Below are 22510 nucleotides of genomic sequence, written 5' to 3'. Positions count from 1 at the left end.
TGTCAGTTGGTTCTCCAAGAGAAAGATGCTCAACGCCCCTCTCCACAAAGCTGAAAACTCCACGAACCATGCATCTTGACTCGTGTACACCTCCCGAGAAGCAAAATCATAAAGCCTATATCCTTGGGACTACGAGCTATATTCCACAAACACCTATTTCTTGGAAGCCAGCTCACACTTGTCCCTCTTCTTCTTTGGAATGTAAACATACGCATCACATCCAAACACCTTCAAATGAAAAACATGCGGCTTTTTATCCAAAGCGAGCCTCAAAAGAGATCATATCAACCACAGCCAAGGTAGGGGATTGATTAAGGACGTGGACAGCGGTGGCCTCTTCTTTGGCCCATAGACAACTGAAGTGTCTATTGATATTCCATCATAGTCCATGCCATCTCGATCACACTGTGATTCTTCCGCTCCAATATACCATTCTCCTAAGGAGTATTCATATTGGTAAACTCCTGGTGAATGCCATGATCTATATAAAAACAGGTTAGCTCTCGGGAGATAAGTTTCTCTTCCTTATCAGAAAGCAAGGTGTTGAGTTTCTTGTCATACTTGTTCTCTTCAAAGGTCAACAAATCCTTAAAATGTGAGAATGCTTCAGACTTCAATGCCAAGAAATACACCAAGTCATCCTACTAAAATCATCAACAATTAACTCAAAGTACAAACTCTCCTCAAGGTACTCCATCCTCATGGATCCACATAAGTCCGTCGAAACAAGCTCCAAGGACTCCTTAACCCATCGTGAAGCCTTGCTGGGAATAGCAACTCTTTATTGCTTGCCTCGAATACAAGATACACATAACGAGTGGCTCACCACCCCAATCTCTGGCAACCCATGCACTAATTGTCATACCAAAAGCGCAGATCTTACTCACTCAAACGAGACTATACCCTAGACCTGCGACATAGGGCACCTCTGATATGTAAACACTGCCTTGCCCATCTAAAATCAACTGCATATCACCCTTGCCTTTGATGGGGACCGAAAAACTATCACCTATGAGAATTTACCCATGCATCGGACGTATATGGACAATCCCAACTAAAGAAGGAGTCACGTGGCAAAAAGTGCCACAGTTCACAATCCACTCTCGAGATTGTGGCATCATCATCACTACATCAATGGCCGTTGGAAGAAACATTCTCTATCACTTCGAATGGAGGAAGGCAACCGATGAAAGAGTAGCCATCGCTCAAAGTCCTTTGTAGTCTTCTCCTTCTTGGTGTTCCTTGTGCTTGTTAAGGCAATTTTTCTTCCAATGACCTGTCTTGCCATATATGTGGCAAGTAGACTCCATGGCTCTGTCCTATTTGGACTTCTCATCCTTCTTTTTCTTCTTTTTTTTCTCCTCCTCCTATTATGAGGACTAGCCGATCAAAGCCTTCAACTTAGAAACATTCTCATCTTTGAGTTATTGCTCTTAATCCAAGACCATAGAAACCAACTTCTGCTACTTGAGGGTCTCTATCTGCCCTAAAGCAATCAAGGTGGAATACACTGAATTAGGATGATAATAGAGAGAGAGAGAGAGAGAGAGAGAAAAGAGTTATCACCATGTCCTTTGAAGAAATCACCTTCCTTGCATTTTGAACCTGCATCTATAATTGTCGAAGCTTATTGACGTGCTTCCACATAAAAGAAGACTTATTAAGACTCAAAAGTCCTTATCTGAACCTCTAAAGACAGCCGCTCTATCACGGTCATCCAATTATACATTTGATCAACTCCAGCCATATCTCTCAAGCCATGGTTTAGTGCTCAATGTGAGTGATAACGGTTGGAATGCAAGAGAGAGAGAGAAAAGAACGGATGGAGGCATTCAATTTGCGCCAATGTGTATGTACCTTCATTAACTCAGCTTTTTGATCTACAAAAAGCTTAGAGGTATCACAGGCTACAAGATGGTCTATAGCCTCAGTCACGAGCTTCGCAAAATCATAAGACTCCAGTATGGCAAGCATCATTACAAGCCAAATGTGGCAATTCTCCCCATCAAGCTTTTAATCTGAAGGAAAAGCTGACAATGAGGGGACCTTATGGCCCATTCTAGCATGAAACTCCATGTTAATTTCAATCGACATTCTAAATGGAATGACCAACACAAAAACAAGGGCAGACTACTCTAACTCCGTGCACGATACTAGTGTCTACTAGGGCTTCCTTTGCTTATTCTCATAGAGTTTCACCCACTGGAGGAGATGAGAACTCAAAGTCTGCTCCAAAAGGCTAAATATGCAGCCTTTTCTCCTTTAACAACAAAAACCTGCAAAAAAACAGCAACTTCGCTCCTTCATGCTTCACCTGTTCACCTTAGCCTTCGTAGACTGAAAATACAAACTTTTGTTACGAAGAATTCTCCCAATCAAGTCAGCCCACAATCAATCAGCCCTTCTACATTGCTCTAATACCATGTTAAAGTGCAGCGATGCGTCAATGTATGGACAAGACTGAAAGACAATGGACACAAGAGAAGAGGGAGAGAGAAAAGAGATAAAAAGATGCAAAAATCTGCAATCAATGAATATTGAAATGAAAAGGGCAAATGTACGAGAGGTTTTCGAAGTATCTCCTCGAGCCAACATTCTCTCATCAACACTCGAAAGACAAGTGATAGAGGGCAAGTGACAAGTGACCATATATAGCACGCCAACCAGCTAGCGACAGCCATTAATGCAGCCAATTGCTGCACAAAACCCAAGATCTGCAATCTTGCATTAGGCTGCCACATGGCACTATCCCTACCCATAATAAGGTGCCCATACACACTCACTGCTGAAAATACCCAAATAACTTACAAGAAAATGCAGAAGTCCACCCAAGAGAACTCATTGCGGAGAATGTTAGTCTGCAAGATGACTAATCTCTAACAACTTTTAGGTCCACTTACTTCCACATCCTGTGAATACAATTGGCCTTGTCAAGAGACAAAGGCTATTTGACTCCTTTAACTCTACAGTGTGACAAACAAAGGTTGTTGCCCCCTTGTGGCTCCACAAGAGCTACCTATTTCCCTTCTTCCCTCTAGAGTTCCATGAACACCAACTCTCATGAGGATATCAAGGAGATAATTTGCAATACACCTCCCTTCCATACCTCTTCTACACAATTTCAAGAGGCCACCTCTCGGAGCTATCTGGCCACTATTCCCTTGCAACCTCAAATACCTTCTCCTACACCATCGGCAATCCTTCCTTTATCATCACAAACTTTGAAGGCTATGATCCATGAGTTTTCAAATGCCCTATCTCTGACAAAGGGGAATTTAGAAGGGGCTTCATAGGGGAATCCTATTTCTTTGTTTTCAAAGGGGGTCACTACTCATCGTGCGGTTCTTCACATGCCTTAACCAAAAACTTTTATATTCTTTATCTACCCTTAGATGGGGTAGTCACCATCGAACTACCCTCTCACCCAATACTACTTGAGATCTACAAGCTCTACCTAGGTCAAAACCTCAAATGTTTCAATCATGACTTGGAGGCTATGCCTTTATATTCTTACCAGCTTCTCTTCCAAGGTTGAGTTTTGAGCACTATCAATATACCATGTCCATTGTTCTTCCTTACAAGAGTTCTTTTGAAAAGGACATGTTAGATTACAAGGTGAAGAATGTTTCTTTTACTCCTCTTGGACACCTTCTTGGGCCTAAGAGGCGATGTTAAGATACCAAATGCAAAGAAATACCTAACACAGAAACACAAATAACACCGTACGACAAAAAGACTAATAAAAGAACACAGTTAGGGTTGGGGTAACTCAAAGACAATGAACACAGATAATGAATAAAGTGATATGACTACTGAATGTACAATACTCATGTAGCAAACAAACTATGCAATGATAGAAAACTGAACCTCAAACTCTTATATCTCAAGGATCAAGGCACGGATAATGAGTTGCAAAGTATATCATACTCCAAACGAATCCTGAATCACAACACGCATCCTCTAAGTGTCGAAAAACAATAAACGGAGCCTTTGTGGCTAGTCTTGATACAGATGACAATCTAGAGAGTGTGTGTTGTAAACGCAGACTGAGGAGAGAAAAATCTGCAAATGCAGTAGGGAGCAAAGAGAAAACACCAATGACAGTTAAGAGGAGAGGGAAAACTCTAGGGGGGCAGTTGGGGCCTGCAAGCGCAGCAATAAGCTGATGTGGCAAGCTGTGTGACAGTTGGGTGGGGGGACAACAGCAGTTGCCGAGCTAGAAACAGCAACAAAATGATGATGGAGGGCTGGAAATGGATGCTAGATGAGTGAAAACTGCAATGGACAGTTTGGACTGCAATGTTCACGAACAAGGCGTGGGCAACAAGCTGAAAACACCTGAAACCTGAAAAAACAAGATTAAGCTTGAATGCAGGGCAACATACCTATTTATAGAAAGTTTGGGCCCTCCCAAGTGGCTTTGTGCTTATGGGATACAGACACTCTCTAGGAACACATTTCTTTTAAATAAACAAGGTATCTTACTTAATTAAGCATGTTTTAGGGTAAAAGCTCTTGAGAGCTAGCTTTGTACTTTTCTATCTTGAAAAATACTATGAATTCTCGAGTTTCATGGTCATCTTTAGTATTCATTCTTTGAAGCTGCCATGGAAAAAACCAATTGAATAGCTCCTCAAGAGATTGCTTTTTGTAACTTCTCCTCCATGTCTTGTGCTACGAAAAAAACTTGTACGTGCTTAAGTGAGATTTTTCCATGTATCATTCAGATAAGAAAGATTGGCTCTACAGCCCTTTTAGCGGATTTTCAAGGGGTAGAGTTTAAAACTAAAGTAAACTTTAATAAGTTGAAGCCTTACTATGTGTAAGGACTGACGTCAAACTTGATGCCTTTGTAGGTCTTTCAAGATCTAACTTAAACTGCAATAGGTGCGAAAGCATTTGGAATTTAGGTGAAGCTAATGTATTTTTAGCCCAACAACCCCTCTCAAGCCCAACAATGGTGCCATGAGAAGTAGACCAACCAAGCCTTTTTTTCTTTACCTTTTACTCCAATGCATCCCACCCCAAAGCAGCCAAAGTATCGGCCAAAGGGTGCACGACAATTGCCCAGTGGTCTACTAAGACTACAAAGGTGATAGTTAGCTTACCCAAAAAGCCAAAGTAATCGCCCCAAAGAGACTAGGGCATCGAACAAAGGGTGCATGTTGACTGCCCAATGGCCTACCAAGTTCTACAAAGGCAGATAAAATCAGCTATGGACTTTTTGGTTTTTCTTTTTAAGGACTTTGTAGTTTTGATAGATTTAACATTAAGTGAGGATTTCAAATCAACTTTCGTCCTATTGAGTATCCATGTTCCAAACAAAAAAGTGAGAAGGGATCATTAGACCCAAGACCTTCACAAAACAAGCATACTATCCCTACCATTATTAGGTGTCGATGAAAAAGAAAAATGGCTAAGGTGTAGGTGACACAAATATAGCAAAGATGTATAGCAAGCAAGACAAGCAAAGCAAGCTAGGGAAAACTACCTTGGAGGCTGTCATGTGCAATGCCACAAATATTGTGGATCCAAAGTCGACCACTCCAAAAGACCGAAAAGGAATAAATGTGCACAAATCCATGTTTACATGACCAATAACCAATGCATGAGGTAATGCAAAGGAAGATGCAAGATGTCATGCTCACGCAAAATGCAATGCAACAATGCCACTTCAACAACGCTCTCACAAGGAAATTGTTCACTTGTCCAAGTGTCCTTTCACAATCATGTCATGCTGACAATGCGGATGAAATTACAAATGTCCATAAGTACAATACAAAAGATTAAATGAATGAATGAATGTTTAATAAATGTAAGCACATTCACTATCACTATCAAGAGGAGTAATCGCCTTAACAAATGTAAGCACATTCACTGTCACTATCAAGAGAAATAATCCATGTTTACATGAACAAAATGCCAATGCATGAGGTAATGCAAAGGAAGATGCAAGATGTCATGCTCACGCAAAATGCAATGTAACAATGCCACTTCAACAACGCTCTCACAGGGAAATTGTTCACTTGCCTAAGTGTCCTTTCACAATCATGTCATGCTGACAATGCAGATGAAATTACAAATGTCCATAAGTATAATACAAAAGATTAAATGAATGAATGAATGTTTAATAAATATAAGCACATTCACTGTCACTATCAAGAGGAGAAATCGCCTCCTCTCAAACTGAAAGAAAAAGCAAAAGGGAACTACCCTCTCCGCATCAATCTGAGGAAGTAGGGAAGGGTGTACCCAAGCTAATCTTGAGTAAAAGGTTTTAAAGAACCGACCGATTGACCGCGATAGTCAAAATATCTACAAATTTGTCGGATGAGGTACAAACTCTATGCGGATAGTACCCCGCTCAACCTACTCTTTGGTAAAGTGAAAATGGACACCCACATGTCGCGTCCATGGTATGACAATCGGATTGCCCGCAAGGGAAATTGCACTCTCATTGCCGCAATAGACAATGATAGGAGAGTTACAATGAAAGTGACGTCGTCAACCTCGACCCTAGAAGCCGCCCCTGTCTCTTGCTTATTTCGGTTGGACCAAAAAATGGGAGTCGTATCCAAGGTGAAGAGGTAGCTGCCGTGGGAATGCGGAGTGTTAAGATCTCTTGACCAATCAGAATTAGATTACCCCTACAAACATAAACCAAAACCATTAGTGAGACCATAAGAATAAGTACAACGTAAATAACCCTACATACGAAGACATGCAATCCAATGTGGCATCCTAGGTACTGTGAAATACTGACTGAGTACGCTAAGTCTAGCCCAATATGAATTAACCAAAAAAGTTTTTCTACAACAGACCTATGGGTATAGGCATCGAAGGACTCACCCAAGATATCCTTCGACAAGTAGACAGTAGGATTAAGAGGCATGATCACTAGCCGTGGCTAATCCATAACGAATTGTTCCACGAGCTGAAGTATATACTTTTGTTATGACACAAAAATACAACCCCCAAATCGCACTGCCTTCATCCCCAAGAAATAAGATAACAAACCGAGGTCTATCATCTCAAATGTAGCACTGAGCTTTGCCTTGATTTTCAATATGGCAACAAAATTTGAGCCTGTGAATGAGTAAGTTATCAACATACAGCAAGATATAGTTGAACCTCTTTGTAGTAGCTCAAACATATAAATTTGGGTCATAAGGAATAGAATGGTATCCGTGAGTCTGTAAGAACTCTTTCATCCTATAGAACCAAGACCACGGTGCTTGTTTCAGCTCAAAAGAGCTTTCTACAAGCAGAATACCTTATCCCCGGGTTCATAAACACAAGAAAATCCAAGTGGCTACTCCACATAGGCTTCCTTCTCCAGATAACCATATAAGAAGGCACTCTTAACATCCATCTAATATATTGGCCAACTATGGTGAGTGGCTAACGCGAATAATAACTAAAAATATGACAACCGCGCAGTAGGTGCAAAAGTCTCTTCATAATCAATACCACACTTCTGTTAAAACCCTTGCACAACAAGGCAAGCCTTGTACTTGTCGAAAGTCCCAGCAGCCTTTAGCTTGGTCCTAAAAATCCAATTCGTCCCAATGACTTTCTTGAGACTCGAACAATCCACTAGTGTCCAGGTCTCACTTCAATCAATACTCTTCTAGCTCCTTCTCCATGGCCTCTCACCATTGAGGATGCTGAAGAGCCTCTTTTCAAGTATCCAACTCAAAATATGCTATGTAATCAACTATAAACAGCTGACACAAATGATGCCTGAGGTGCAAGCCGATCATATTTTCTAGGTCTCTCCGAAGGGGTAAAATCCAATGGTAAGATCTCTTAATCCTACCTGGTCTGCACGTATCAACAAGATAACAAGTCTCACAGAGGAGGCTTGGGAGCTAAAGAATCTACAGATAAATCAAGAGCAAGTAGCAAACTGGCCTCAGTAGGCACAATTCCAATGATGTGAAAGAAAAAACCAGATCGAAATCCGAAGCAGATGCCTACATTGTATCCCTCTCGTCAAAGATAACATCTCTCCTAACTTATTCATCCGAGGATTAAATAAATAATAAGCTTTCGCTTTGGAGGAATATCCAACAAAGATAAAGAGATCAACTCCTTGAGGAGAAAGCTTTTCTACTTTATCATCAATTGTATCTGTATGCACAGCACTCGAAGACTCTGAAGTTAAATATGACAGGCCGAGAGCCAAAGAATGCCTTGTACAGGGCCTTTTGAGAAACATCTACAATCCAACACCAATTGAGAATGTACACCGCAGTGTTAGCAGCCTCAACCCAAAGGCGCTCAAGGAGCTCTATTACGAACAACATAGAGCATGTCATTTCTATGACTATCTGTAAGAAGATGAGAATAAGGAATTAGTGTAAATAATATTGATATTATGCCATGTCACACTGACATTGGTATAAAAGGAGAGGACATGTAATTTTACATATCTTTTTGACACATTAATACAATTACAGTCTTTCTCTCCCTTCTTGTTCACAGCTTCTAGGGCTTCCCCTTCTTTCTTATCTTTCTCTCTCTAAATCTAGTCTTTCTCTCTACTCGTCACTCTTATTTTCTCTCTTCCTGCAGTCTTTCTCTCCTCTGCAGTCTTCTCTCTCCTCTTTCTCTCTCCCTGGTTCTCTCTCTAACAAGTGGTATCAGAGCTTAGTTTTTAAATCCTTCCTTTCTCTCTCCTTCTTTACATTTAGTTTCTTGTCAGTTTCAGGAAACCTTACTGGGCACAGGTACAGCATTGAAGAACCACAACAATCAAGAAGTACTAGACATGGCAGCTTTCTTGGACTCCACACAAGCTATGCCAGGAGGTTTGATCAAATTTGAAGGCATGGAGACAAAATGGCAGCTCATTTTCCAACTTTGAGGTAAAATTTTAGGGTTCTTTTGGGGAAAAATCTACCACACGAGTTAAGGGAGAGTTAAACCACTGCTACTTTTCAAAGAGAAGCCTTCTTCTACCTCCCTCAAGCTCTCTTGAGAGCTCCCATGGAGGACCTCTTGCTCCTACCTTTCTCCCAGGACTCCCATGACTCTTAAGGCATACACGACTTGATTCCTTATGCTTAGAGCTCCACCTTGAGCACCATTTAGCCTTGCATCATCCATGTGGCTGTTTGGAGGACAGGAGGATGTCTTCACCACTATTGTGCCACTTCAGGACAGGGGCTGTATTCTACAGATGCTTTACTGATCTCCCTACACCATAGCTTCTCAAAGGCCAGAGAGGAAATGTAGACTTGCTCCGAGGAGTCCACAAGCAGCGAGTTAGGATGAGGACCGCCAGCACCTGCTCCGCCTGTCTTCCACATCATCTTCAAGAACGAATCCTCGGCTCCAGACATCTCTTGCTTATGCTCAAGAGCGGATGAGACTGAAGAAGGAAAAGTATCCACTATCATTGCTTCTGTTGCCCGAATCCAAGCTCCTGTTGCTTGTTTGAACATCTGAAGACCTAGAAGACACCTGGACCAGAGAATTTTAAAAAGTGCGAGCAAGAAAACGAAGAAGTCTCAGAACTTGGCGGTGAGAAGCATCGTCAGGTCCATCCTCCCCTACAAACTGTTGCATGCCAGTCGCTGCGTTGAGGGATGGATGTTGCCGCCATTGATTATTGCGCCGAATGGCTCTCCACACGCTTGCAAGAGCGGTCGTTGTATCCATGGCTTCGATGAATCCACTGCCACAATCAGGACAGATTAAATCTCCGTCTACTCCCGTGCTAACCTCAAGCTTGATTACAAGGGCAGTTATATCTTTCAATGTTTAAGAAGCATCTCTCTAAAATCTTTATTTGATTTCAGTGGCTCTTCCTGTTCTGCATCCCTCACCTGACCCCCGCTGAATCCCAATAGGTGGAGCAACTGCTGCAGCAGTTGATGGCCCAGGCTCCTGATAAACTAGAGAAGATGAGCAACTGCTACAGCAGTTGATAGCCCAGGCTCCTGTCTCTCTAGTACTCGATTGTCTCAAGAAAAAAACTCCTTCCGTGAATAAGAAGGCATCTCATCTTTCCTTGGAATACCTCTTTCACAGTTTTGCAATTGTGTGCCATTCCACAACGCTCCAATTTCTCTAAAATTTGACCTGTTTGCTCCATTGGCATACTCTTCCAATGTTGGTAGCTGAGACTGTTGAAGACCTGAATATGAATTATGCAAATGTGATGCCAGTCTTTCTGCAACCCTGGCTTCTCTGGTTCGTGCTGTTCTTCGTTTTGCTGATCTGGGGGATCTATCCATGTATCCAATAATGGAACTCCACTGTACAGTCTCGTCATCTCTTTGGCATTTCTGGTAAAGGCTCTTCATCACCTGCAGATGAACATGACGATGAGGATGAAATGTAGAAACTGGAGCAATTGGAAACACTTTGGATTGCATTTGTGTGCCCTTTTGAGCTCCATGTGGTGTCAAATTTGTCCTCATCTTCTTGATCATTATAGCTTTGCTCTGTTGTCCACTCATTGCAGTTAGAATAAGATCTAGCAGTCCTTACGCGATGTTCAGCAGCTACCGACATAGCCTTGTAGTCTTTGGAAAACACAAATTTTAGTTTTCCCGCATCCCTACACCAAGAAATCCACCAATTCCCTTGCAAAGGTAATAGAACATGGGAGAAGCATCCACAACAAAGGTCCTGGCTACTCTCTCTGGGTAATGGTCACCCAACAGCTTCAGTAATTGTACTATGGGAGAAAAACCAGGCGCTCCCTTCTTCAAAGGACCTGCATCCAAAATGAGTATGCATTGCTGGACAGTAGACGGCATGTAGGCTAGGCCGACTTCCATTGTGAAGACAAAGTACCTAAAGAACTGCTTCTGAGTTTGACTGCTGGCTAAATGCTCTGGCAACATCCTTGTGATCAAGACTGGCCTGCCCTCTTCACCCATTGTCAGGGAAATTGTGAACAATAGATGCTTTTAAGGCCTAATGGTACTTTCTTGTCAAGGACACACGACCTCCGAACCCTGATCCAAGGATCTCCAATATGTTCTGTACTTCTACTTTGACTCCATTAACTCCCGCTGCAGCAAGGTAGCTGTGGAGCTCATTATAGAACTGAAACACCTTGTTTGGATCTGGAGACTGGACAGGATATCTTAGTACCGATTCATAGTGTTCCAGACCTGGTGTTCCAAGTTTCACTCCTCCCCAACGACTTGCAAAGATCGATCCCGTGGTTGGAACAGTCTTCTTAGCAGACTGTGGCTTTGGAATCTGTATACACTGAAGAAGTCCCATTGTCTAGAGATTCAGCAATGCTTCAGCATAGGGGATAAGCATTTGGTTCTTCTTCAACAAGCTATGGTTCATGGAGAACCACTGGAGCATTATTGAGTAGAGTATGATGCTGGGATATACTACTATTTTGGTTCAAGCGTTCTTACTACAAGATTGGCTTTGAGGAGTTCATCAAGCAAGTTCAAGTAATTGGGTATCTTCTCACCTTTGAATCTACTTGGTATGATTCAATTCATTGGGGACTTTGAAGCTTGCAACCAACTCAAGCTATATTGGAGTTTGTTTCTTGGTTAGCTCCATTTTGAAGCAATTATTGGAGTTCTCAATGCTTATGGGTTTTGCTTGATCAAGTGGTTGAGAGTATGTAGTAAGGGTCAGTTGGGCTATTTGTAGAGCACTTCTTGGATGTATCAAGGATGTATTTGCAGGGTTTGTGCATGTCTAATCAGTGTTCTTACTGATCTTAAGTGCCTTACAACTTTCCCTAGATGAAAGGTAATGATTACGAGGCAAAATAGGGTCATTACAGTGCTAAACAGGGTGCAGTCCAAACAGGGACAGATTTGGGAAAGTTGCTACAGAAATTAGTAGCATCATTCTAACAACAAAGAAACAACTGGAAGTGATACTAGACATCATAAGCTTCGAGTGGAGCCATCAAACGTCTCATTTGGACACATATTTCTCGAGCTAGAGCCTATTTGGTACCGCCAGTTCACTAACAATTCACTGTGGACAGTTCTGGAAATTCTTAAACAGAGAGGGGTATTGCTACTCCTAAATTCAAACCAGGATTTCTACTTGATACTAGACATCCTAACCTTCGAGTCAAGCTATCATACACCTTATTTGGACTTATATTTTTCAAGGAACAACATATCTCTTCAACTTGACTGCAATGGCAGCTGAGAACAATAGCTCCAGCTCTAGTGAATAAGGTTGGCTTCAAACACAGGCTAATATTGACAAACTTGGACAAGGTTGGCTTCAAACACAAGCTAGAATTGACAAACTTGGAGTTTTGGCTGATCAGTGTATTGCTCTTATAAAGGCAGTTATGGAAAAAACAGCAAGACCTGAATCAAATGCTTATGCTTATGGCCAGCATCTATATGCTGATGGTACACTTCAATCAAATGCTTCTGCTTATGGACAACATGTACATGCTGATGGTACACACTATGATCTACATACATCTTATGAATATGAACAGCAACAACATGTAAATGAATATGAGCAGTATGCAAGCACATCTGGACAGCATGTTAATGCTTATAAATATGATGTACCATATCATAATGCAAAGTATTATTCCATTGAACCTTGGCAGCAAAATGGTTACTATGGTCAACATGCTTATGCTCATGAGCATCCATCTCTTCAACAACAAGATTTGGATAATGAACAACATGATCAACAAGAGGATGAGCAAGAAGAAGACCAAGAAGATGTACGAGTCCAAGAAGATGTACAAGAAGTGAACAATGAAGAGCAAGATGTACAAGCTGATGGTATCTTCGTTGATGAATTACATGAGGCACTTGCAGATGAGCAAGATGTACAAGCTGATGGCATCTTCGTTGATGAATCACATGAAACACTTGCAGATGTAGATAGTCATGTTGAAGGTTTTTTACTCTTAGAGAAACCTCATGATGATATTTTTGGGCATCAGTTTGCACTTAATCAAGGTCTACAACAGCCATTGAACGCATTTGATAATGAGTACCTTGATCATGGTTATGATGACTGGCACATGTCTGATGATGATATAATACATGATTTGGGCATACATGAATATAAAGATGGCATTGTGCTTCCCTATGATCCAGGGGATTATGGATGTGATCATGGATTTGATTATGGGGATACTTCATCGTATCCATTTGATCCGGGTGGATTGGAGTTTGTGGTTGAGAGGCATTCTATTCTCTTGGATAATCATTATGACGGAATACCTTTTGATCCAGGAGGTTTTGAGCAGGGTTTTGCACCTTCATTAGGCCAACATCCATATTGGGGTTCAGAATTTTCATCTTTGAGAGGCTTATTTGGCTGAAAATTAGTCCATTTATCTCTGGTTCTACTGCAGGCAGTTTCTGGACAGCTTACTGTTTTGGTTCAGCTTCAATTCTGGTTTGATTACAAAAGAAGGATATCTATATGGGTTGCAAGTATGTCTAATGAGTTTTCTTTTGACTCATAGCACACTTGATTTGGATATGCCCATCACAAGATATCTCCATTTTACTACAGTAGGTTCTGTAGTAGACAGCAAGTTGTCTATTTCTTGCAGGTGTCCTTTCTGGGAGTTATGATGGTTCAGTTTTCAGTTTTATCATTTCAAAATGGATGTTCATATGGCCTATTCACTTTTCTCACTTACGATCCTCTCCATTACTTAGTACAAACTAGTGCTTTTCCTATTTTTTGTAGCCCTTGTATCAGAGTAGTACTCTGTTTCATCTATCCTTTTCTAGTCTTTCAGGCTTGTTTTTTAGGATAAAAACTTTTGGGAAGGCATGGATTGTAAGAAGATGAGAATAAGGAATTAGTGTAAATAATATTGATATTATGCCATGTCACACTGACATTGGTATAAAAGGAGAGGACATAAACCATAAACCGGTGAACCTATATAATGAAGCTCTCAAAAAGCTAAATTTGACAACTCTTAAAGTTTAGGAGATTAATATTTTTAAAGTTACTCAAATGAAAATTCTATTCATATTAAAGGCTCCAAAATTTTGTAAGAAATAATTTTATTTTCAGCAACTATCTTATATTCTTAACTATTTGAGAGATTTTTAGAGTAGAAGGTTTGGAAGCTTCTTTCTCTAGAAAAGTGATAATGGTCTCTAGAAACACATATGTTTTTTCTTTAAGAGACGTATCTCTACACATGTCATTTTGGATAAATACTTATTATTAGCAATCTCTACTTTCTACTTTGGAGCGCCCAAGCCCCACACCTATATATTGGAGGTCTCTCTCTTCATTTAAAAGAAGCTCTCAAGCTGAAATTTCAACCGCATGCTTTCTACTCTCTTATGTATCTCTCATCCAAAAAAAACTCCCAACTTAGCTTGATTTAATTTAAGCACTAAGGAAGAGGATCAACTTGTTTTTCAAAGTTTGCAAAAATTAGAGTTTAAAATCCCTAGTTTTCAAAGTTACAACAAATCAACCCTTTTATACATGATTCAGACACTTGGTGCCCTTGGTTAAGTTCAAAGTATTATCATCTCGCAGTCTCCCCCGCACTTACAAACCTAGTCTAGTATCCTCACTAACGCCTTCAGCTATATTCAAGGACTCATCGATATATACAAAGCAAGAAAATGACACTTCATTCTAATGCCTCCTCTACCTAAAACATACGTTAGCAAATATGTCAGCTCGTGTGAATCTATGCATACCAGATTGGACTGGGTACATGTCAAATATTTAATATTTTCATTGTGCATTATTAGTGGCATGTTAGGGCATTTTTATGCCAATCAACCAACATTTAATACTGATCAACCAGCTATTATTTATGATATAATTATTTTCTATATATAATGAGCTCTTCCTCAATCAATGCATTCATCACTTAAAGATATTCTTGGAGAGAGGAGCAAGTGTCAACACCCCACGCAACCAATGATTCACTGATATATACAATTATCTCATGTTTTGATATATGGATTCCATTTCTCGAGCATTCATCTAAATTCTCTTCTTTGACAACGTTCTTCTATTTTCTTTCCTCTCTTTTATCTTGTGTTCAACAACCTATTATAGCATATAAATACGCTTCCATTGCTATATCCACTTTTGACATTGTATCACATTGCAAGAGCTATGTTCTTAATCACATTTTCTACTAATTACAAGTCTATTTTGCCTCTTCTAATCAAGAGGCCTACTATTGATTGATTCTTGTCTGTCTATTGACCATTGCAACTTACATTTTCTGCACATCAATCTGCATTTTCAGTATATATCAATTTGCTACATTTATTGCTTAATTCAGCTTGTGAATGGTTTTTTCTCCTTAATTACTAGTCGTTTTTGCTATTTCCTACATTTTTTAGCCGTATTTTCAACTTCTTGCAACAATCACCATCATCATTTGATTAGAACTTGATTTTCACTACGTATGAACACTCATTTTGTACAATCTTTACTGCTGGTTGGCTATTTTCTCTCTCTATCCACCTATCCTTTATTTTCTATTCTTATCCTCTTCAATTGACTCCTCTGTGCACTTCTACCAATGATAAGTTACATGGCCATGACTATCTAGCTTGAGAGTGTTATTATGAAAGCCTAGTTCGTGCAAAAGCAGTTGTGGTACATTAATTATGGACCTATTCTGCAACCTTAGAATCCTTTTCTAGTTCCAGAAGATTTTAATAAGAACAATCATGAGAAAGATATGCTTACATGGAATATAAATGATGCATGTGCCTATTCTTCTCTTCTTCGATGTATTTCTAAGGCAGTTCTACTAGCAGTTAATTCTTGTAAGACATCTCCAAAAGTATAATCGAAGCTTTAGATGTTATACGAGACACCTTCCGCCATGCATGCAATGATACTATATGGACAGCACTACCAAATGACCTATGAGCCTAAGGACACTATTCAGCCATTTTTACTCCATATTACTCAAGTATGGAACCAACTTCGAGCGCAAACATCCTTGATCGTTGTGAATTCTATCTATATGTCCTCCATGCTGCTTGGACATGAGACGTCTTTGTGTCTAGAGAGGTAAGCTACCAACTCATCATACAGGTTTCGATGAGACTCTTAATGGTTTTCAAGTGGAGTGACATGAAGTCGTCAAAGGCCTAGTATTATCACTAACGTAAAAAGAGACACTTACGAAAGGAATGTAAAAATTTAGCAACTTTGAAGAAAAATGAGAAAAAGAAAAAGCGGGATATAGACTCTTCCATCAAGTCCTCCTCCTCACACTGATTCAAATCCTCCAATAGAAGCAAAGGCCAAGGCATAGATGGAATCTTCATCTTCCGATGGAGAGGAGGGCTTAACAACCCTTCTATTGCTTTCTAGTGTATGTGATACAACTATCCCTCACTATTGTCCAATGCTAGAGAGTGTGTGTGCGAGGGTAGTGAGATTGAGTAGGTAAACCTCATCTATAGAAGTATCTAAGTGCATAAGTTCTAGAGAGAAACGTTCTTGACACATCAATTAATGCATAGCAAGCTCAAATCCTAGAGCTATAATTAACGTCCAGAATCATGATGACATGATCTTTGATAGAGAGCCGGATTGGCTCCTAGACACAAAATCCATGGTCACATATATTCAAAGAAAGTTTTGACAAAATGGTCTTGTATGCTACTACGAGACATTGTTAACAAGCATTGAGAGCTACTATGATTCTTCTCTATTTCAGAGCTAGTATAATCAACGTCAACATCAAATTCTCTCCAACGTACCTTAATAGTAGATTGCACACCCATTGCTTGGGCATCCATAGTTCTACTCTAATGGACATTGTTAGGTCTACTATGATGGAGCAATATCATTATCTATTGTATTGTATCAAATCACCCATGATCTAAGAGGGCGTTAGCAACTATGTCAGCTCATATGTGAGTCTGTGCATGCCAAATTGGACAAAGCATATCTCAGAAATTTTAAGCATTTTTTTAAATGTAATATTTGTGACACTTTAGGGCATTTTAATGCCAATCAGCCGGCATTCAAAATTGGCCAACCAATTGTTATTTATGGTATATTTATTTCCTATATATTATATGCTTCTCTTCACTCAGTGCATTCATCACTTGGAGATCATGTTGACGAAAAGAAGCCAATACTAGTGCCCACACAACAAGTGACTCACTGTTGTGCACTACTGCCTTGATATATGGATTCCACTTTTCGAGCATTTATCTAAGTTTTCTTATTTTACAATGTTTTTCTATTATTTCTTTCCTTTCATCATCTATCTTGTGTTCAACAATAAGGGACTACCAAGTTCCACAATAACTGGAAAATAAATTGAAGAGATTCACAATTGAACACACCCATGTAAAATACTTTCACAATTCATTACAAATGATTCACGATCAAACACTACCCATTAACATGACTTTTACATTTCACTTGGCCAAGTGCGACATTTGATCAAGCCTTTAAACATTTCAAAACATTAGACCTCTCAATTATACGCATATAGAACATACTATGATCAACTCATCCCAAGTCTTTCTCCTCATGTGTGGTTTAGCCATAAAGCTCTCTTAATGTGTGGGTTTGCACTATCCAACTCAATCTAATTAAGATACTACAAGGTGGACTCACTCCTATCTCCAATCTAAAGAGCCAAACACTCTTCAAGGGACCTTTCTATGGCCCCTTAGGGAACCTTTCTGTTGAGCTCTTGGATCAATATACTGATCTTTATAGAGCACTAGCATCAATGAAATTTGTGTTAGTTCTTGCTTCTACAAATACATCAATTTAATTTATGCTAGTACTCTATAAAAGAAGAGAAGAATGTCTAAAAGAGAAGAGCTTTACATTTTGATGGTAACTAAGAAAAAGGCTGAAAACATATCTCAAGAATCCACCATGATTAGTTGTCCTTCATCTCCAGACCAATATCAAACTAAAACCAAAGCTTAAGCCTAGGAGTTTGTTTCCTTACAACAAGAGTCACATTGCCTAGGAGATATATAGGCAAAAGAAAGCTATGCAGTAGAAGCACCTTTGCTTAAACCTAAAGACTGGGCTAAACGCTAGCTAGTATAAAAGATTCCCTTGGGCATACACCTATGATCGCACAACCACCCTAGAAGATCAAAATAATTTAGGGCTAGGATTTTTTCTTAGGGTTCTTTGGGCTCACTTTATTGTCCATTAATAGCTAAGGTACTCAACCCACTCTCTCTTGAGTCCTGATATAAAAATCAGATGGGTTTCACCTTGTGTCCTCATAGTGTGGTCCACTTGTTCTATGTAAAGGGTATAGACTCTCTTAGTGTGTTGGTTGGTGCTAACTATTGCCCATTGCACTCTCTCTCTCTCTCTCTCTCTCTAAATACAGCATGCATATGCACACATGAAGGAGACACACACTGCAACTACTCCATTGACAGAAAATTCAGAAATCAGGATTCTAAGCGACATCCAAGTGGGGGCTTATCTCCAAAACTAGAGACAATGCTCAACAGCCCATCTTTCTGTAGCCACTACGTTGGAGTGCTCTGTAACTATACTGATTCAGCTGAAACTTTAGCAATCTTGACACTTCCCCAACAACCACTCTTGTCTAAAGAAAATTGCTCCACAAACTAGAAGGCACTTACTTGTACTTCATTTAATGCAGTGATGCCACCAGCTTTGAAGCTAGCATGAACACATTCATTGTGAGGAAGGCATAACTTCACTAAAAGGTTGTTGGCAACCTCCTCATCCAACTTGACATGATTGAGTAACAGAAACTCTGTTGATGGAGCAAGGAATGGATATTGTCCTCTCTGTACAACACTGTAGCGGATAAAATAGACGTGAAAAGTAGTTCTGTTCTCACTCAATACCTCTTTGGGTGGACGTAGTACATCAGGGTAACCAGTATCATAGTACGCAACAATGTCTGGCATGATTGCAAATCTGTACCAAAGACAGTTGAAAATTCCTGTTCAAATCTGTACCAAAGACAGTTGAAATTTCCTGTTCACTTGGGAAACAAACAGAAGATCCTTAAAAATAATCCATCATTTGTCACATAACATAGAGGCTATGAAGTAATTCTTAGTACGGCTTCCTTAACAGTGAGGCCTTCATATCAAATCAATAAGATAGAAAGATACACCGGGAACAAGTTAGCAACGGCCTCCACTGTGGCTACGAAGTGATTCTTAGTCTGGCTTCCTTAGCGGCGCAGTTTCCTTCATATCGACTCAAAAAGATAAAGAGATACACGGGAAACAAATTAGGCGCAGCTTCCATTGTGACGTGGTCGTGACTTTCTTTAGCTAATCACTAAACTAAGGCATGGCCATGGAAGGTACCGCCATAGCTTCAGGTTAAGGATCACAATTTAAAAGCAAGCATTACCGAGAGCTTCTTTCGATATGCACACTACAGATAAGAAAGGACGCCACAGCTTACAGAAGGTGGAAATGGAGTAACTTCTAAGCATAACAATGTGTTACAGCAAAAAACTTCACATGTTACAGACTGGCAGACCGTCAACACTTAACAATGACGTACCTTCTTCACAGACTAGAGAAGGTGTGACAGCTTGATTATGGCGTTTGTTCATGGTGTGTGGAGCTTCTTGAGAGGCTAGTGGACAGCGCCGGGGACGGAAGAAGAAGAAGAAGAAGAAGAGGAAAAAGAAGAACTGCTGATGCATGCATGACGAGAAAGAATGTCTCGAGAAACCGGCCGTGTTGACCTTGGCGAAGGAGCTTCCACTGCACGAAAAGAAAGGCTGCCGATCCCTGCACGAAGACGACTGGAGGGACGGGAAGAAGAAAGAATGTCGCAGGCAACAACGGAGGAGAAGAAAAGGACACAAAGGGGAGGCGGCGGGTGAAGACGCCGCATCTTGAGAAGGGAAAAGTTTAAAGAAGAACCTGCCTTGCCTTGCAGAGAGAATACGAAGAGGAGGCCGAAGGATGGTAACCCCGAGTTGGGGAAAGTTAACCCACACCGCCCCCCAACAAACCTCGAGTCGCACCGACAGGGAGAAGGGTGAGTGGGGTTTTGCTAGCCCTGCACAGTGAACAGGGATAAGCTTAGGGAGGCAGGCGGCGCCATTTTCCTTGTCATCAATGCACAGGGATAGGCTTAGGGAGGTCCGGCGGCGCCACTTTCCTCGTCATCGATGCAGAAAGATATACGCCATAATCATCGAATCATGGACGCACCATTCAGACTTCACTGAGAATCGTGGACTTTAGACTTCTCAAGTACAATTGACCACGTACAATCACATTTGCATTGACCCTACATTTGTCTAGAGTCTACACTTATATACTCCGGAGTCCGCATGTGAGCACCAGGGTCCAGGGCCAACAGGGATTAGAGCTAGCTGGTGCATGAAGCATGCATGTCTCTATGGTCGCACCTACTAGCTCAACATAAGGTTTTGTTATTGCACGCGATGCATCTCATTGGTGATTGAGCATCATGGACCAAGAACGGACAAATCACAAGCATTAACCCTCTTGGTGTTGAGATAGCCCAGGCTTTTTTCATTGCTTTAGTAGGGGGAATGGATGGTTCACAAGACCCCCCCTCCCCGTGTGCGCGCACTAGGTGCAACTGAAGAATAGTGGGGGGGGAATGGGATCTCACTATCCCCGCTACCCCCGAGCATGACCAAGCTCTAAACACATGGTGCTAATGAACGTTCTATTTTCGGACACATGGGAAAAGTGAAAAGAGCTCAAATAAAAGAGAAAGAAGAGAGAAAATACTAATCAATGTGTAAGACCTTCCTTCACTAATGACTAGAATTTTCATCATCGCAATAGCTTCAGCAAGTAACAAAAAAGGTCGCCCTGTAAATGCTCGTGAGATCCTTTACAGGGTGCTTCAAAAACCCTCATGTTGTGCACAATGTCTTAGTAGGTTAGGGTAAAGGGGTCAATAATATAGCAACTACCAATAATAACTCTTCGATCCTTGATAAAATTTGGTAACTTTTGTTGCAAAACTTGTACTCAATCTCTTTCACTTCAACTGTCTGAGCATGTAGAAAAGATTTTAGCACTTGCGATGCAATGTCTATAGAGATTTAGGACCATTGTTGGATTTTTGAGGTGAAAAACTACATCCTAAAACGAGGCACATCGGGCCAATGATTAAAATGCATGAATGACAGCAAGCTAGTGGGATGTGATCCCCCAATATCCAATGGGATAGTGCCACATTATTCTTAGTATAATCACTCCTCTAATGTGAGTGCCTCATTATTGGGCCCTCCTTTAAAACAATCAAATGTAATAGTACAAGGGGGCCACAACTTTATCAGTCCCTTACCCTATACTATGTATCCCTTTTCGAAGGGGTACTCAACTCATCCTCAACTCATTAGTTGATTCACGGTGCAAGTGGAATGGACCTTCTCAATCATACATCTCACAACATTATTTTGCTATCTTTAGTGCTCTATATCTTTCGATGCATCCTTTCTTGACTCTTCTAAGGACGTTCCAATGAAGATTTTACTATCAAATGTTAGACCTCTATGCCCTCTACATCCTAACTTACAACTTTAATGTTAGACTGGATGCTTGTATGAAATGCTCCCCCTTTATGCCCAATTTAGTATTTCCATGGTTGATCAATAAGATGTTATAGTCATCAACCTGAATGTGTTTTCAAGGACATGATCAAGAAGCCAACATCATTTTTGAAAAGCCTAAGATGTCTCTCTGGTCTTTGAGACCCTTTTATATAGTTCACAAAAGTTGGATAAGCACTAGGGGAGATGTGAGGTTGGAGAAGATCAAGCCAAATAACAACTCCATGAGACCAAGAAAAGGATGAAGTTAAGTCGTTTGATAAGTTTAGAAGAGGCATGTGCCTAAACTAGCCAGGCCATCCACATCCCCTTCGTGAGGGGGATACTTTACAAGTCTTAAAGTAAACATTTAAAAAAGTAATAGTATGGGCCAGAAACATTTCCATCTTATAATCAGCCAAATATTGCCATGTAATAGTTTGATGACCAATCGCTATTAGTATTAATGACTTTAGTTCATTTAAAGGCATATTAGGCCCATGTCCTACCTTCTTTTGGCACGATTAAAAACATTGAAAAGAAAAAGAAGGTTAACAAGAAGACAATTTGAGACCTCTACTTCTAAGAGCATTCAATGGTAAAGCCTTGCATATAAGAGCAATCATTACCACCCTATCAAATGTTTGGTAAAATAAATGATTTTTTGAGAAAACCCCACAAAAGAGGACCCAAAAATGTTTTTAAATGTTAATGTTTACCTTGCAATCGACCAAGTCTTTCCATATACGCATTTAAGGACTACTCATTGTTAGTGTGAATGAATTTGGCTCATTTAGAGGCTCACTATGCATATGTCCTACATTTTTGGGAAGATGAAGGAGAGCTTAAGATTGGCCACGCTCTAGCCACATATATACAAAAAGAAGGAGAAATAGAGAATAGAGAATATCATACGAACAAGTATCATGGCCCTTTAAAAAATGAGATAGAATAATAAGAAGAAATTAGTATCACAATTACATGTAAGAGAATTAT

At 40.3% G+C, this 22510-nt stretch overlaps 1 protein-coding gene across 4 annotated transcripts in view; it reads right to left on the bottom strand.

Moving 5' to 3' along the window:
* The window catches only part of LOC148038020 (endoribonuclease Dicer homolog 1-like), a 32484-nt gene extending 12350 nt beyond the window's left edge, over positions 1-20134 (bottom strand). Inside the window, exons 1-3 of one of the 4 annotated variants that reach the window (XM_087668026.1) lie at positions 19492-20130; positions 18816-18888; positions 18585-18721 (exon numbers count right to left, since the gene is read on the bottom strand). Coding sequence is in view for 2 of the 4 variants with exons in the window: in XM_087668019.1 (XP_087524145.1) it covers positions 18585-18878 (294 nt within the window). In the remaining 2 variants the exon portion in view is untranslated. Of the gene's footprint in view, positions 1-18584; positions 18924-19491 lie in introns of all 4 variants that reach the window. The other 3 variants (XM_087668019.1, XM_087668011.1, XM_087668036.1) reach the window with 3 other exon arrangements.
* Between the last annotated feature and the right edge of the window lie 2376 nt (positions 20135-22510).

The sequence above is a fragment of the Lygodium microphyllum genome, chromosome 3, assembly GCF_053477565.2.
Source record: "Lygodium microphyllum isolate KBCC chromosome 3, Lygodium_microphyllum_v1.1.10, whole genome shotgun sequence".
Lineage (NCBI taxonomy): Eukaryota > Viridiplantae > Streptophyta > Polypodiopsida > Schizaeales > Lygodiaceae > Lygodium > Lygodium microphyllum.
The sequence above is the reverse complement of the archived record's forward strand: the minus strand, read 5'-3'. Positions and strand labels throughout refer to the sequence as shown.